Source organism: Callionymus lyra, chromosome 9 (genome assembly GCF_982586985.1).
Source record: "Callionymus lyra chromosome 9, fCalLyr1.hap1.1, whole genome shotgun sequence".
Lineage (NCBI taxonomy): Eukaryota > Metazoa > Chordata > Actinopteri > Syngnathiformes > Callionymidae > Callionymus > Callionymus lyra.
Window position 1 is genome coordinate 3658724 of NC_141826.1, and position 13428 is coordinate 3672151.

General features: G+C 36.6%; 1 protein-coding gene across 2 annotated transcripts in view; it reads right to left on the reverse strand.

The window, feature by feature from the left end:
• Window positions 1-13428, reverse strand: part of aff2 (ALF transcription elongation factor 2) — a 97668-nt gene that overhangs the window by 45236 nt on the left and 39004 nt on the right. For both annotated transcript variants that reach the window (XM_087798951.1, XM_087798950.1), the window contains exon 5: window positions 234-278. In XM_087798951.1, the coding sequence (XP_087655077.1) occupies window positions 234-278 (45 nt within the window). The remainder of the gene's footprint in view (window positions 1-233; window positions 279-13428) is intronic.

Here is a 13428-nt window from a genome sequence, read left to right on the forward strand (position 1 = left end):
TCTTGTGATTTCATAAAGACATGCATACAGGTATCACTAAATCTACTAACATATAAACATAAAGGAAAAGTAAGAAAAACAATGTTAATGTGAGGTAGAAATGATTGAAATATAATAACAAAAGACTGGAGGCAACTCTTCTTCCTCTATTCATTCGTCATTCAATTGGATCACAGTTCTTTGTGAGCAGAAGAAAAACGGTGTTTGTGTTGCTTATAGTTTATACTGCCTACCCGCAGAATCTCCTCCACACAGCTGGAATCATTTGTCAGGCTGACCTGTGGAAACAAAGAAGGGAGTTCAACACCACAGTGCTTTTATGCACAGACAAAAACAGATTAATGATCAGCAGAAAGTAGCTCACACTAATTGACAGAACGGTCATTAATCACTCCAGAGTGCTGGTCCGACTCCAGTCAAGACTGTTAATAATACCACTTACACTTGTGGAAAAATAATAATAATAATAACATCAATATGTTTCTAATTTCTGTATTAGAGCTAGCTACCAGGTGCACCATGATTAAAGACAGCAGCCTGGTTATCTGGTCAGGTAAAAGGAGGCTGGGAGACACTACAAATCTTCATTGTATACAAATGTACTCAATGGATCTTCCATAACAGCTCTGCTTTTATTTACAGTACCACAGGGAACAATTATGAAAAGGACAAATATTTCATTTGCATTTACTGAGATAGATGAGGGTGTCTGTATTGATGAAGTTTAGTAAGTAGCAAACATTGATGACCAAACCTTAAAAAAGAATAGTATGGGCACAGTGGAAATGTTTGTCGTGAAGTCAGCGGCACAAACTCAAATATACACCAATATATAAAACTTAGACATTGAGGTTATAACCTGTGCACACAGAAAGAGCTCCGGGTTTATGGAAGAGTCCAAAAGCAGTTTCCTGTCCAGAGTGTATTACATTTGCACATGATATAAGGTCATTTAAAACCATGTCATATTTGTCGATTTCATTTTGATTTTTGGTATTTTATTCTGCTAAAGTAAGTCAATTCATTATGGAATTGTTTGGTCTACTTTTCTCAAATCCATGCAATGTTTATTTGTGTAAGGTTTTACATTTTTTACGTTTTGTGTTTAAGGTGTTTTACATTTTGATGAAATTCCTCACCTTTAAGAGTAATGAAGAATAATATAATCATATATTAATGAATGTTAATGTAAATAAGAGTCATGCGATGCTTGAATACTATGGTGCAGAGCTATATAAAGGGTTATAAAATCCTGTTTTGGGATTATACAAAAGATTTCCAAACAATGAAAAACAGTTGATCTAACTGGCTTGTTTAAGGACTTCAGGTTGTTTAGGAAGTTCTGAGGACTTGAAGTTCTGGTCTCTGGAGCTTACAAAGACCAGGTCCAGGCGGCTCCATTTACTGTGAATATCTTCATTGTTTGGAAAAGATGTCCAACGCAGATGGGATTGTTTTGGAGTTTTGGCCTTAAACTTCAAATTCGTCATCAGATGCCTCTGGTTATAAGCAGAACAATGTCAACCACTGAGCCAACAGTTGTTAACTAAGTAAACATAAACATTCATCTGTGGTCATCATCAAGCACTTTTACAGTCTTGGAACAAACCTTAGTTTGCAGGCGTGCTGGTAATAAACCTTTATACTCCTCCAGGAAGAAGACAAATACTATTGTCAGGAAACCATAAAGATCTCGTTGGCTGTCACTTCAGGCACATATTTTAGGGCCAACAGAGTTGAATATTTATTAGATGTCACATCATCAGTATGCAAATGAATATATATGACAATGTTTCAACTAAAACTCCAAGAATAATCCAAAGACGTCTAAATGACTTAAAAGATTATTGAATTTGTAAAATAACATCCGGGATAATAAGCCTTCACATATCAAAATGAACAAAATATCTACAGTTAACATGTATACAATTAAAATAAGTAACGCTTTATCAGAACCCATGACACATAACAAACAACACACGATGTACATACAACATGAATCGACAATTACACACGTACCAATAACTTAAATGATCATATGATATACATATTGTTCAAATGACAACCATAATGATCACATTTCACAGATAGGTGATAAAAGGACATATATTAAGTCAACATTTTGTTACGTAAAGTATTAAATGAAGTGTCCAGTAAAATAGAAAAAGTTTGAATGAGGTGGGAAATGGTACTAAATGCCATTTACTCTGCTCCCTTTAAATCTTGAAAAACATCTTGAAACATGATGAAAGCTGTTTGAACACACAGGGGTAGTAACTCAGCTTATCAAGGAGGTGAAGGAGGGTTGACCTGGCTGTGTTGTGGCTGGACCTCACCAGCGCTTACGGTTCTTTTCTTCACAAGCAGGTGTATGTCACACTGAAGTCCACCATGTGCTCTGATGGTGAAAGACCTTACCCTGGACTATTAAAACACGTGCAGCTCATGAGTCTTATCGAGCCAAATGACTGGCACAAGCCAGTGGATATAATCACTGGCTACACAATATCAGTCTATGCATCGGGAGATGAAACCATCCACTTTGGTCTGCTTCAGGTTGGGAGAACATCGGATCCCATCAGTCACTGAGAAGCCTGTAAGGAGCCTTGGGAAGGTCTTCAACTACACATGCTGACCGAAAGAGCTCGATGAGAACAGTGGCTGAGTCTGGGCTCCCCTGGGGATTCAAGGCCTGGATATTCCAGCGTGGAATCCTCCCAGGAATCCCCTGGCCTCCGCTCTTCTACTAGGTTCCTATGACGTTGGTTAATGGGTTTGAGAGCTTGCCCCCTAAGCAGCATTGGGCTGTAAGTGAACACCAAAAAGCTCAGCTTCACCTCTGTAGATTAGGAGTTCAGGCACAGGAACACCTGCATTTATCAGCAACCATCAACTTCAATCTCATCCATGAAACTTGGAAGCAAATAATGTGTGTGTCTCAGTCAGTAGTTTTATTAAATGTTAAGTTGACACATTTTACTTTTGTATTCACAGCTGTTCACTGTGTGTCTATGTGTATTATAAAGCATATTAATTGTCTTTGTGTCTGTTCATGCAACAATGACATATGTTATTTGTGTTTCGATGATAGGATGTCTTTATTTTAATGTCATGTGTTTAAGTTGATATACTGTATGTGGCAACTGTCCCAATCCTGCCTTTTGAAATGATCCCAGAATAAAACATTACTTTGTGGGTTTTTTTTATATTTATTTTTAAACTTAAATGAATCAGGTGACTTTACATAATATTAGTCATTGGTCCACACACTTGTGTCCCTCCAAAGTTGCCATTCTGTGGACTAAGAAACAAACGTGAATAAAACTTGGTTGTCCTAACAGATGAATGTTTTCAAATGTTGTGGGTCCAAAGGACAATTAAAAATGCATGTTTTGCACTACAAAAACTGAAAATAATATAAAACAAAATGCACTTGTTTACATTGTTTACATTACAAAATGTACCCTCATAATAATTATAAAAAGTTTACATTTGCCTTTAATCATTTTCTAGTCGTGCTCCGTTAAAGGAGGCACTCAATTGATTTGGATAACATACGGTTTGCAAGTGATTTGAAAGGCAGACAAAATCTTTGTTATTATAACTTTTAATTACTGTTTATAAGCTATTTTTTTTAAAAGAAACTAAATCATGCTGGTATTAACCATAAGCTATAGGATTGCATTTTCATATTTATATGAGAAATAAAGCCTAAAAATAAAAGTTTAGGGTCATTTTAAGAGCCAAGATCCAACCTATTAATTCATGTTTTTCACCTTTTAGTTTCTTGATAACATCAAGTGTATGAGTTGTGATGAATGCACTGTAGATTTGTGAGTGAGTTGAGCAGTACTTTAAGCAACACATTTGAATTTATCTGAACAGAATACAAACTGTAATCATGAGTCACTTAAGAATCCAAGACTCTCAGCGGTGAAGATAATGAAGATACAAATGTGTTTTATATATTCGAAACAATAAAAATACTTAAAGACAGAATCAATCCAGATCTGCTCGTTGTAAGCTCTTCTTTTTTTTCCACTGGGAGCACTTAATCCTCACAACTCTCTAACTAAACTCATTTATCAGAATGTTTGTCTAAATCTGATAAGCAGCAGATCTCAATTACAAACAAATGTGTTTCTCTAGTGGAGGGAAAAAAAAGTTTTGTTGTCATAGGAATAGCGCATGATACAGCAATGCTTGAAGTTTATAAAAAGGGACGTCCAACAGGGCTTTTGGAAAATCTTCAAGGATGTTTTGTCCACGGGTGTCTTGTTTATTCAGTTTCATCTGTCTTTTATCATTCATATTTTAGCTGTGTACAGAGCTGAAGTGGGATTCGTCACTGGGATTACCAGCATGAAGGATACATCACAAGCACAGCCCTCAAAGAAAACTGAGTGCATGCGTGCCAAGGGTCCTTCTGAACACCAAGGACAGTTAGGGGCCTCTTCACAACAGAAAAAATGATGAGATGTTTCACTGATTTTAGATTTTGATTTTCTTAGGATAATCTGCCACACATTTAGCTAGCTGAGATTGTTTTTCCAGGTGCACATTTCCAGACATTAGATGAGTGACCACTCACCAGCAGTTGGTCTAATCTGACTACCTGCTGGTCAAAGTCAGATAAATGGATAGATTATTTTTTATTTTTTATTTCTGGAACTTTTTGTTCAAGGCAAAGAGAAGCATCATCATTTTATTCAAGCTCTATCTCACTTAAACCCCTTTATTTCATAATGACATTCACAGTCAACGTTCGACACATTTTCATTTAAATGAATATCAATTTAATTTAATAATTATGTGACTTTTTATCTGTCCAATCGTTCAACTAGTGATGATCTAATGAAACTTTGTGAAGCAGTGACATTATTTTCAGAGCCCACTAGATGGTGGCCATTGTTCTAAAGAAACATCACATCATTTTTAAACTGATGGCGCCACCTACTGACCTCTTAACAACATGAAACTGCTTCATGAAGTTTCATCAGACCATAACTAGGTTGAATGCAGGGTAAAATACTTACTTTGATTAATGCTAAACAAACCTTTGAAATATCCTAGATAGTTGAATTATGTGTGGTGTCCCAAACAAAATAAAATTTGTGATATGAAGCTTCATGATGCCTCACCTGACTTTTAAAAAACTAAGTGCCGCCTGTTGAGCACCAAAGAGGAAGACAGTGCTTCATATAGCTTCTACTTTACAACAGTGGTGGGTTGATGAAGCCTCGAGAAACAGCTAATAACATATCGCGAAACAGTGTCTTCAGATTTTGAAAAACCACTAGATGGCAACCTTGGTTTAAAATTGATACCAAAAACCTTGACCTAGACCTAGTGTTCTTCATCGTGATTACAAAAGAAAACGACAACAAAATACATTAACAAAATAATGTGTCAAATACATACACTAAATGATAATACCATATCTACTTTCTGAACCACTGATCCAGGATTCTGTAACAGGAAGGTTGACAGTCACACTGCATTCAACAAAAATTCTACTTCCTACACACATGAAAATTAGACTTTTTTATAATTCGTTCACTTACTGTCTCCAATCACACGGAACACGTAGACACACACAGAAGAGCTGCAGAAGAGCAGATAAGAATTTGATTTACCATCCAATTAAAAGCCGTCGGTGAAACACCGCTCTCGGTAAGTCTGTCACTTTCTGTTGCTGCTAATTAGTCCAAATATGTACATGTGGACTAAAAGTCTGTGCTCGCCCTGGCATGACGTGACGGGCCACTCTTCACCACGGCTGCCGAGGATTCTCGACACGCTGGGGTTTTTGAACACATGTTGTTTATGTGTGCTCGAGTCAAAGTCCAATTAGGTGGCGATGCCACAATACAATGTCCCACTACTAAAAACAAAATCAATGCTTGGCTGTGTTTAAAAATGTCATATTAAATATATTTAAAATAACCCTCAATGTTTTCAACCCGAGCGATAAAACGAGTAAACATCAGGATAAAGTACCCAAAACAGAAGATTTACTTTGGAAATTAACATTTTAATATCAACCATATTGAAGATAAAAATGTCCTCCAAAGATAAACCAAGCGGAGCTAAATTTCCAGTCTAGACTGAAATAATTGATACACTTGCGCACACGCGTGTACTTGAATTAACGCTTGCTTTCACACAAATCCACTCATGAGAAGCTTTTATAGAATTTTTAATAAATCCACGGAAAAGCGGTCTCCAAACTCATTTATCAAACATTTAATAGTGACTTATCCATTAACCCGGGTGAGAGAGTGAGCGAGGAGGAGCGATTGAAGAAGAGGAGCAATGATCAATGCCAATGGACCATATAATTGCAACAGGAGTGTGCTAGGTGGAAACATTAGCCTTGTTTTCTGATGGATCACATCCCGCGGCCGGCTAGCAAGGCTAAACGCTTAATTTGAATTAGCACAAGTGAGTCATCCATCTAACTGAGATGTGATTTTCTTTTTACTTTTAGCAGCCGGAGTCATTTAGGACCCAATATTTCCTTTTAAAGCACAGTTGATATTCAGTATCCGGAAAGTTTATTGTGCTCTTTAGCTATGGTTTATTGGATTTTCACGGTGGGAGCTTAGATTAAATTGATTGATGGTCTGCTGGAGGGCGGGCTTATTAATTCATACAGGCTTGACCATTTATCTTGTCTAATTGCTTTTTGATTTAAATTACTTACTGCCAATTTACAGTTACAAATGTTTTAAGTTATGTTTGGGAACAATCGTTATCATGTTAAGGTATTCATTTAATGAAATAAAAATACTGTGTAACTTATTAGTCATAATATACTAGTTATTTTGACTAATTTAAATTCCAATTTTTTTCTTCTTTAGTTTTTTAAATACTTATTGATCAGTGTATGGACCTGATTTAGCCCAATATCCAGTCAACACCAGCCCATTAACCTGCTCACTGAGAGGATCATAACACCTATTCCTACCTGTCACTAGTGATGTTGTCTGATGAAGCTTCATGAAGCAGTGTCATTATTTTCAGAGTCCACTAGATGACGGTCTCTGCACTTCTTCCCTTTGTTTTGAACAGGTGTTCTTAGAAAACATCATATACTTTTGAAACTGATGGCGCCACCTACTGACCTCTTAACAGCATGACACAGCTTCATGACGCTTCATCAGCCCATCCATACCTATAAGGCCCACAGATCTACGTATTAAATATGCCTACATCACCTGGCATTGCAACTTGAATTTGCTAGGCATTAAGAAGTAGCTTTCTCTTTTTTTAAATCATTTTATTCTCAGCTGTTTGGTGGTATTTCACATTGAATATGTATGTTTCCATAGTGTGCGTGTACATCTATGCATTCTTTATTTGTTTTTGATACGATGCAGTCCTAAAAATAACATTAAAATATTTCAATGAACAGCAACAACAGTGCAAATTAAATATTGTAAATTCCCCTTTCAACAAATTCAAATTTTCTGCAGGTACATTTTTTTTTACACTTTACAAGAAAAAGGCTCTTGTTGTTTCAGTTTATGTTTTTATCTTCCTTGTAACTTCAAAGAAGTCTTTCAGTAATTCACACGAAAACCCTGTCTCTGAGAAACTCCTGTAATGCATTTTGTTGGTAATATGACATTCACAGTCTCTCTGCGGTTCGTAGAAGCTTCATCAGACCATCAAATATATTATGATAACAAATACGTATTTAATTCTAATCTGAAAATTACAATATATATCATAATCTACAAAGGAACTGAAAAAGTTTTACCAGAATTCTATATCTGCAGCACCTCAGATTTTTCACCACCCAAATTAGTTTACAGGTAAAACACCATGATTTTCGTGAGCTGCTCATATGTGGACTTACTAACTTTGGCTCTGAATCCAGCCATGTTGTGCAGTTTAGGCTGCTGACAAAGCTTGATGGTCTCAGACCGGGCTCAGCATATTTTCCATTTAGTTGGTACCAACGAATTTACGTGCTTTTGTGGTAAGCAATTTATTTTTACTGTACAGTACCATTGTCTTGTAAAAGATTCCATTTGTAAGCAACCGAAAATATACTTGTTATAGCTTAGGCCAAAGCAACCTTACAGAAATGAAGAAGCTTGTCTGTTATACTACAAGTGGAAAAGTGTGGAACAGTTCTGGCTAGAGTTTAAAAAATGTTCGCCTGTTCTTCAGTTCAACACCTCATGCATTTAAGATACAAGTTTTAAAGATAAATGAAGCTTTACTTTAATCTTACTTCTTGACTTTCAATCTGTTGCTGTTGCTCTGATCAGTTATTCTGTCAGACTTTTCCTCTCCTCACTCGGGTCCTCTTCATCCCCTTTCATTCATCTCCCCTCCTCGTCTCCCTCGCCCCCTCTATGTGTGCACTTGAGGCCTAAATCAGAGGATTTAAGGAGTTGAGAGTGCCGCTGTCATGTACAGCAGTGAACACTCCTCTTTGGATCCCAAAGGAAGATGATAATCTAACAACGTCTCCCTCGGTAGCCCCTGGACTCCTAAAGACACTACCTCTCTCTTTACAGTCTTAAATCTATTCCCCGAAGACCCCCTTAGGTCGTCACACTGTTTATTAACGCCTCTTGGCAAAGCTTTACCAATGCCTGAGCTTATTCCCATGCTTCAAAACTCTCCATCTTTCTTGCTGCAAATTGAAAATGACTGTTTTAGTTTTCATTGTGTTGTACAGTTGTAGTGTGAAGGATCACTACATTTAAAAACCTTGACTATTCTATTCAGTTAATATAATATTTAAAACACAATATATGGTAAAATAATAATTAAGTATTCTGTCATAGCCATCTCACAGATTACAACACAGTAATTTCTTGAATATGGCCAAGATCTTATAAGTTACGCACTCTCTTTGAGAACTCTTAAGACGCTGGACAGTTCCCTCATCATAAAACTTTCACATTGAATTTGTTATTTTTGTTAATAAATGATCGCAAAAATCACAGTACATATGACGTTTTAAAAGAGGTATGCTTATTGAAAGAAGATCAATACATTTTTTTTAAAAAAAAGCCTCATACATGCATGCAAAATATTATAATTATGTAATGTATTTTCCCAGAAATAAATGAATGATGAATTGAATACCAAAACCAAAAGAAGAGCTGTTGGCATTGACACAATAAAGTCAAAGTATTATCAAGGATAATGTCTAAGGCAAGGGCAACATCTTGGCATCTATCCTCTGGCATTTGTTAGGATGGTTCTGGACACACACTTGATGATAATTCTGTTGCCCTATAACCATGTTTGTTTATAATGACTCCACAAACCAGCGTGGAAAGGAAAACATTCACATGGCTAATTCTGCATTTTGCTGGAATTATGTTAAATCTTAATTAAAACAAATCCCCAAAACAGCTGGACACCGACATCCAAGATCCCTCGTCCTCTGCACTCTCGTCTAGCTTCTTACCCGTCCTCTCCTCTTACGCTCTCTCTTTTTTATATTCATAGGATTTTAAAATGTCTGTAATGGCCCGGTAGATCAAACGCTGTTCCCCTCAGTGTGTGTGTTGGACATATTTGCATATTGTGGTTATGCTCTGATTGGCAAGCAGGCAATGCAGAGCCCAGCGGGACTTTTTTGTTATTAAGAGACGCTGCCACACACACACACACACACACACACACACACACACACACACACACACACACACACACACACACACACACACACATACACACACACGCACCGCTCACATGAGAACAGCCACTGGCCTGTATCAGAACTTAATGAATAATACTAAAGAGCGCGCAACAGGGGTTCTACATGTATTGTTCTGTAGTGCCAAGAGCAATAAAGATTTTTATAACCTCACTTTTATGGGCACCAGACATAAGCTGAGGATAGTTTATTAGCCATCGGGTGCAGCTCTTTATCGTCTAAGATAAAGCTGCCTTGTAACAGTCACGCTGAGGAGGTAATAACTTGAGTATTTCATCAACCCAACATCCAGCTGAAGTGGACATGACAAAAAAAGCTAATCATGTTTGTTTGTCCACAACTTCTGTGTCTGAAACGTGTCCAGTTACTCTCTCGCTCTGACCTACTTGTTTTGAACAACAAAGATGTTCTACTATCCATTGAATACCATGTGTGGATACCAAGATTAATTCTAATAGAAAGAAAATGACACATTGTACAAAATCACAATTAAAATGGTTTTTCTTTGATGCATTTACCCTTAATTCTGTTTTCACACAGAAAAATAATAATAATAATTTCCAGTGCAGAAGAACACTTGCTTACAAGTGACAAATCAATGTGGTGTTTACCACCTTTGACACTGATGTTAATTCTTCATAACAATAATCAAATGATCAGGTTTTGATCACACATGGGCACGGAAAATTGGCACTGTAAGATGAAGCATGTTTCGATACTCGGTACTACCAAAGCACTTCGGTCCGTGCCACAAAAGAACAAGTTCCACCTAGTCAGCATTTCCAGTCCAGATCACATGAAAGTTGAACGTTGTTTAAATAGTTCTGGTCGTGCAGAGATTACAGCTAAAGTGCCAACCAGACAGTATAATAAACAGTAAACCAGGTAAAATAAATACTTCACACCTACTTCTAGAAAATATAACTTCTGATTGCACCATTTACCCTTGAACATTATGTGTTGTCATAATGAATTGCCTCCCATGGTAAATTCCATGTAAAGTGGCCAAATCAGAACTGGCACTCCAAGTAGCCGGCCCAAAAGCGTTACATTATTTTTTAAATCATTATGACCAGGTTAAATTGGGAACACAAATCAAATGATTCTGGCTCTTACAGCATAAAAAAAAATCAAACAGCTTTAACTGATTCAATATATTATTCCCTGGCAGGCTGTTAATAACAGATATAAAACCATGATATACACAGTATAATTGTATTGCAGGCTAGATGTGGGTCGCAGGCTGTGAGTTTGATATGTCGGCTCGAATGCACACATGTCCATAATCCAGATACTGAAGATGTGCATAAATTGTTCAGAAAATAAATTGCTCATTCAGCAATGAAGGTGAATGTGGAAAAAACCAAATTCACAGGGAAGTAACGTTTTTTACCAAAGAAAAGAATCCTGTGCACTACAATTAATCAAAATGCTATACAACCATACATGTATGAACTGCCTAATGGCCCCATAATGGTAAAAAATAATCATGCACACAAACATTAAATTGGATTATTTGAAGGAAACATATTTATGATAAGTATTGTCCCCATTCATCATTTTGACTAAGTCAATTTCTAAATATCATTGTGTTTGAGTTTGATGGACAACCATAATATCCTGATGTGTCAACGATTCCCATAGGATATGAGGTAGTGGCTTCGTACGCAGTAGGTGAACACATCTGTGTAAACCTCTTGATCATAAGTTGACACCCAGCCAGAGAAAAAGCGAGGCCTGATGGGTATTATGTAAATGCAGCCAGCTGTTGGTGCCAATAGATCCTCTATACCTGATCCATTTCTGTGGGGAAAATAATGTATATTCATGTTTGTTCATCGTTAGCACCACTGTTCTTCTCCTCCTTCAGAGAATTGTAGCTGCAGTAATGGTATGCATCTCTCCTGGCAGTAGTTCATATTCCTTACTAAACTTCCACACAGCACTGCAAAAAAAAACTGTTCTTACGTAACCAACTAGACAATGAGATGCCATGGAAGAAACAATCACTGTCTGTTGATGTAAAAACTCTCTATTAGCATTAAAAAATAATTTCATTAAAACTATGGTAATGTATATTTAAATGTATCATGATATAATCCATCACAATGCTATTATTTGTTTACCAATTTATCAACAGTGGCTGCTTCTCTGAAGTATATTTATGAAGTTATTAAATGCAAAAGTGTTTAAGCCTTAATGGGACTAGAAATGATTGTGTTGCAAAAACGTGGGGTCTGAGTTCATCCTGCTGTTTATTAACTGTTTCAATATTTGTGCCGCAGCAGCTTCACAGACACCTCTTTTAATCACTGTGAAAATGACAGCTCTGCCTATTTGATAGATATAAATGAAAGTTGTCACAGTTCTTTTGAAAATGTCACCTGTCACCTCTATTCGCTGTCAGCTGACAGGACCTACTCAGAGAGTGATGTTACCTGCAGACCATGAGCAATAATAAATGCACTGACAACATGGACTGAAGCTGTGTGTCAGTCCATATTGATAGAATCTTTACAAGTCTTATTTTATTCTAAAACATGATTTCATATTGGCTGTTCGCTGTGTAGAAGTCTACGTACAAGAATTGGAAACACCGTCTCATCGAAGAGATGCATCATTGTTTAGGTTACCATTGTCTGAGAAATGTCATAATACTGGGTATTTGGTATACTACATTATTTATGATGTTGTGTGAATGGTATTCTGTCCTTAACTCACACAAACATCGTTGGGCTGGAAAAAGTATTAAGGGTGTGTATTGGCAAGAATCATGCAATACAATATGTATCACGACACAAGGGCAACACTATGATACAATACATTGTAATACTCTAGGATATATTTTTAGTATTATCTATATACTTGACTCTGAGTTGCAGACCACAAGACTCTTGTCGTAGCCATAACTATTTTTTTGCTTTAAATCTAAACAAAATATGCTTAAACATCAACTAGTTGAGACGACTGTAACCTCTTGTACTCAGTCATCAACTTCATTTATCCTTTAGCTGACCACCTAGCGACTGGAAGTTGACTTGCAACAACACGCATGCTCAGTTAAATAAAATCATAAATAAATATCATTCAACAAAATCATTTATATCAATATTTATGGATAATTTCAATAACATGCTACAGAAACTTTAAAAATACAAAAATATTTGGTGAAATCTTCAAGAGACAAGAGACCCGTAACCAAATAACCCATTTACGTCACAAATTAATTATATTATACATCAATATTATAGAAAGAAAATTATATTTTTGCATGACCAGGAAGCTGTCCATCCCTTATTTGTATAAGAGCCAATTTACAGATGAATGTAAAGAAAAACAGTAACCTGTATCTGGTGTTTTTAAATGTACCCCTCATTTACTGGCCCAACAGAACACACCACCAGCCTTCTGTCCAGAGAGTTCCATGTTGAAAGTGAAGTTTACTTGAACTCCCTCTGCTCAGTCTCTGAGCCATCTGCTCAAAGAACCATCTCACTGCTCATTTAGAAAGCAACACACACACACACGCACACACACACACACACACAAGCAAAGTAAAAGAACAGCTGGCTGCCCCGATATAGATGACTACGCACTTGACAACTACTCAGACACACACATGCACGCACACTCGTCATCAAGCCATGGTTTATATTTTTTGGAAGTGGCAAGTGAGAAAGAATCTGAATGAGAGCCATTAAATAGTGATTCATTTAAATAAAAGAACTGCAATTCAT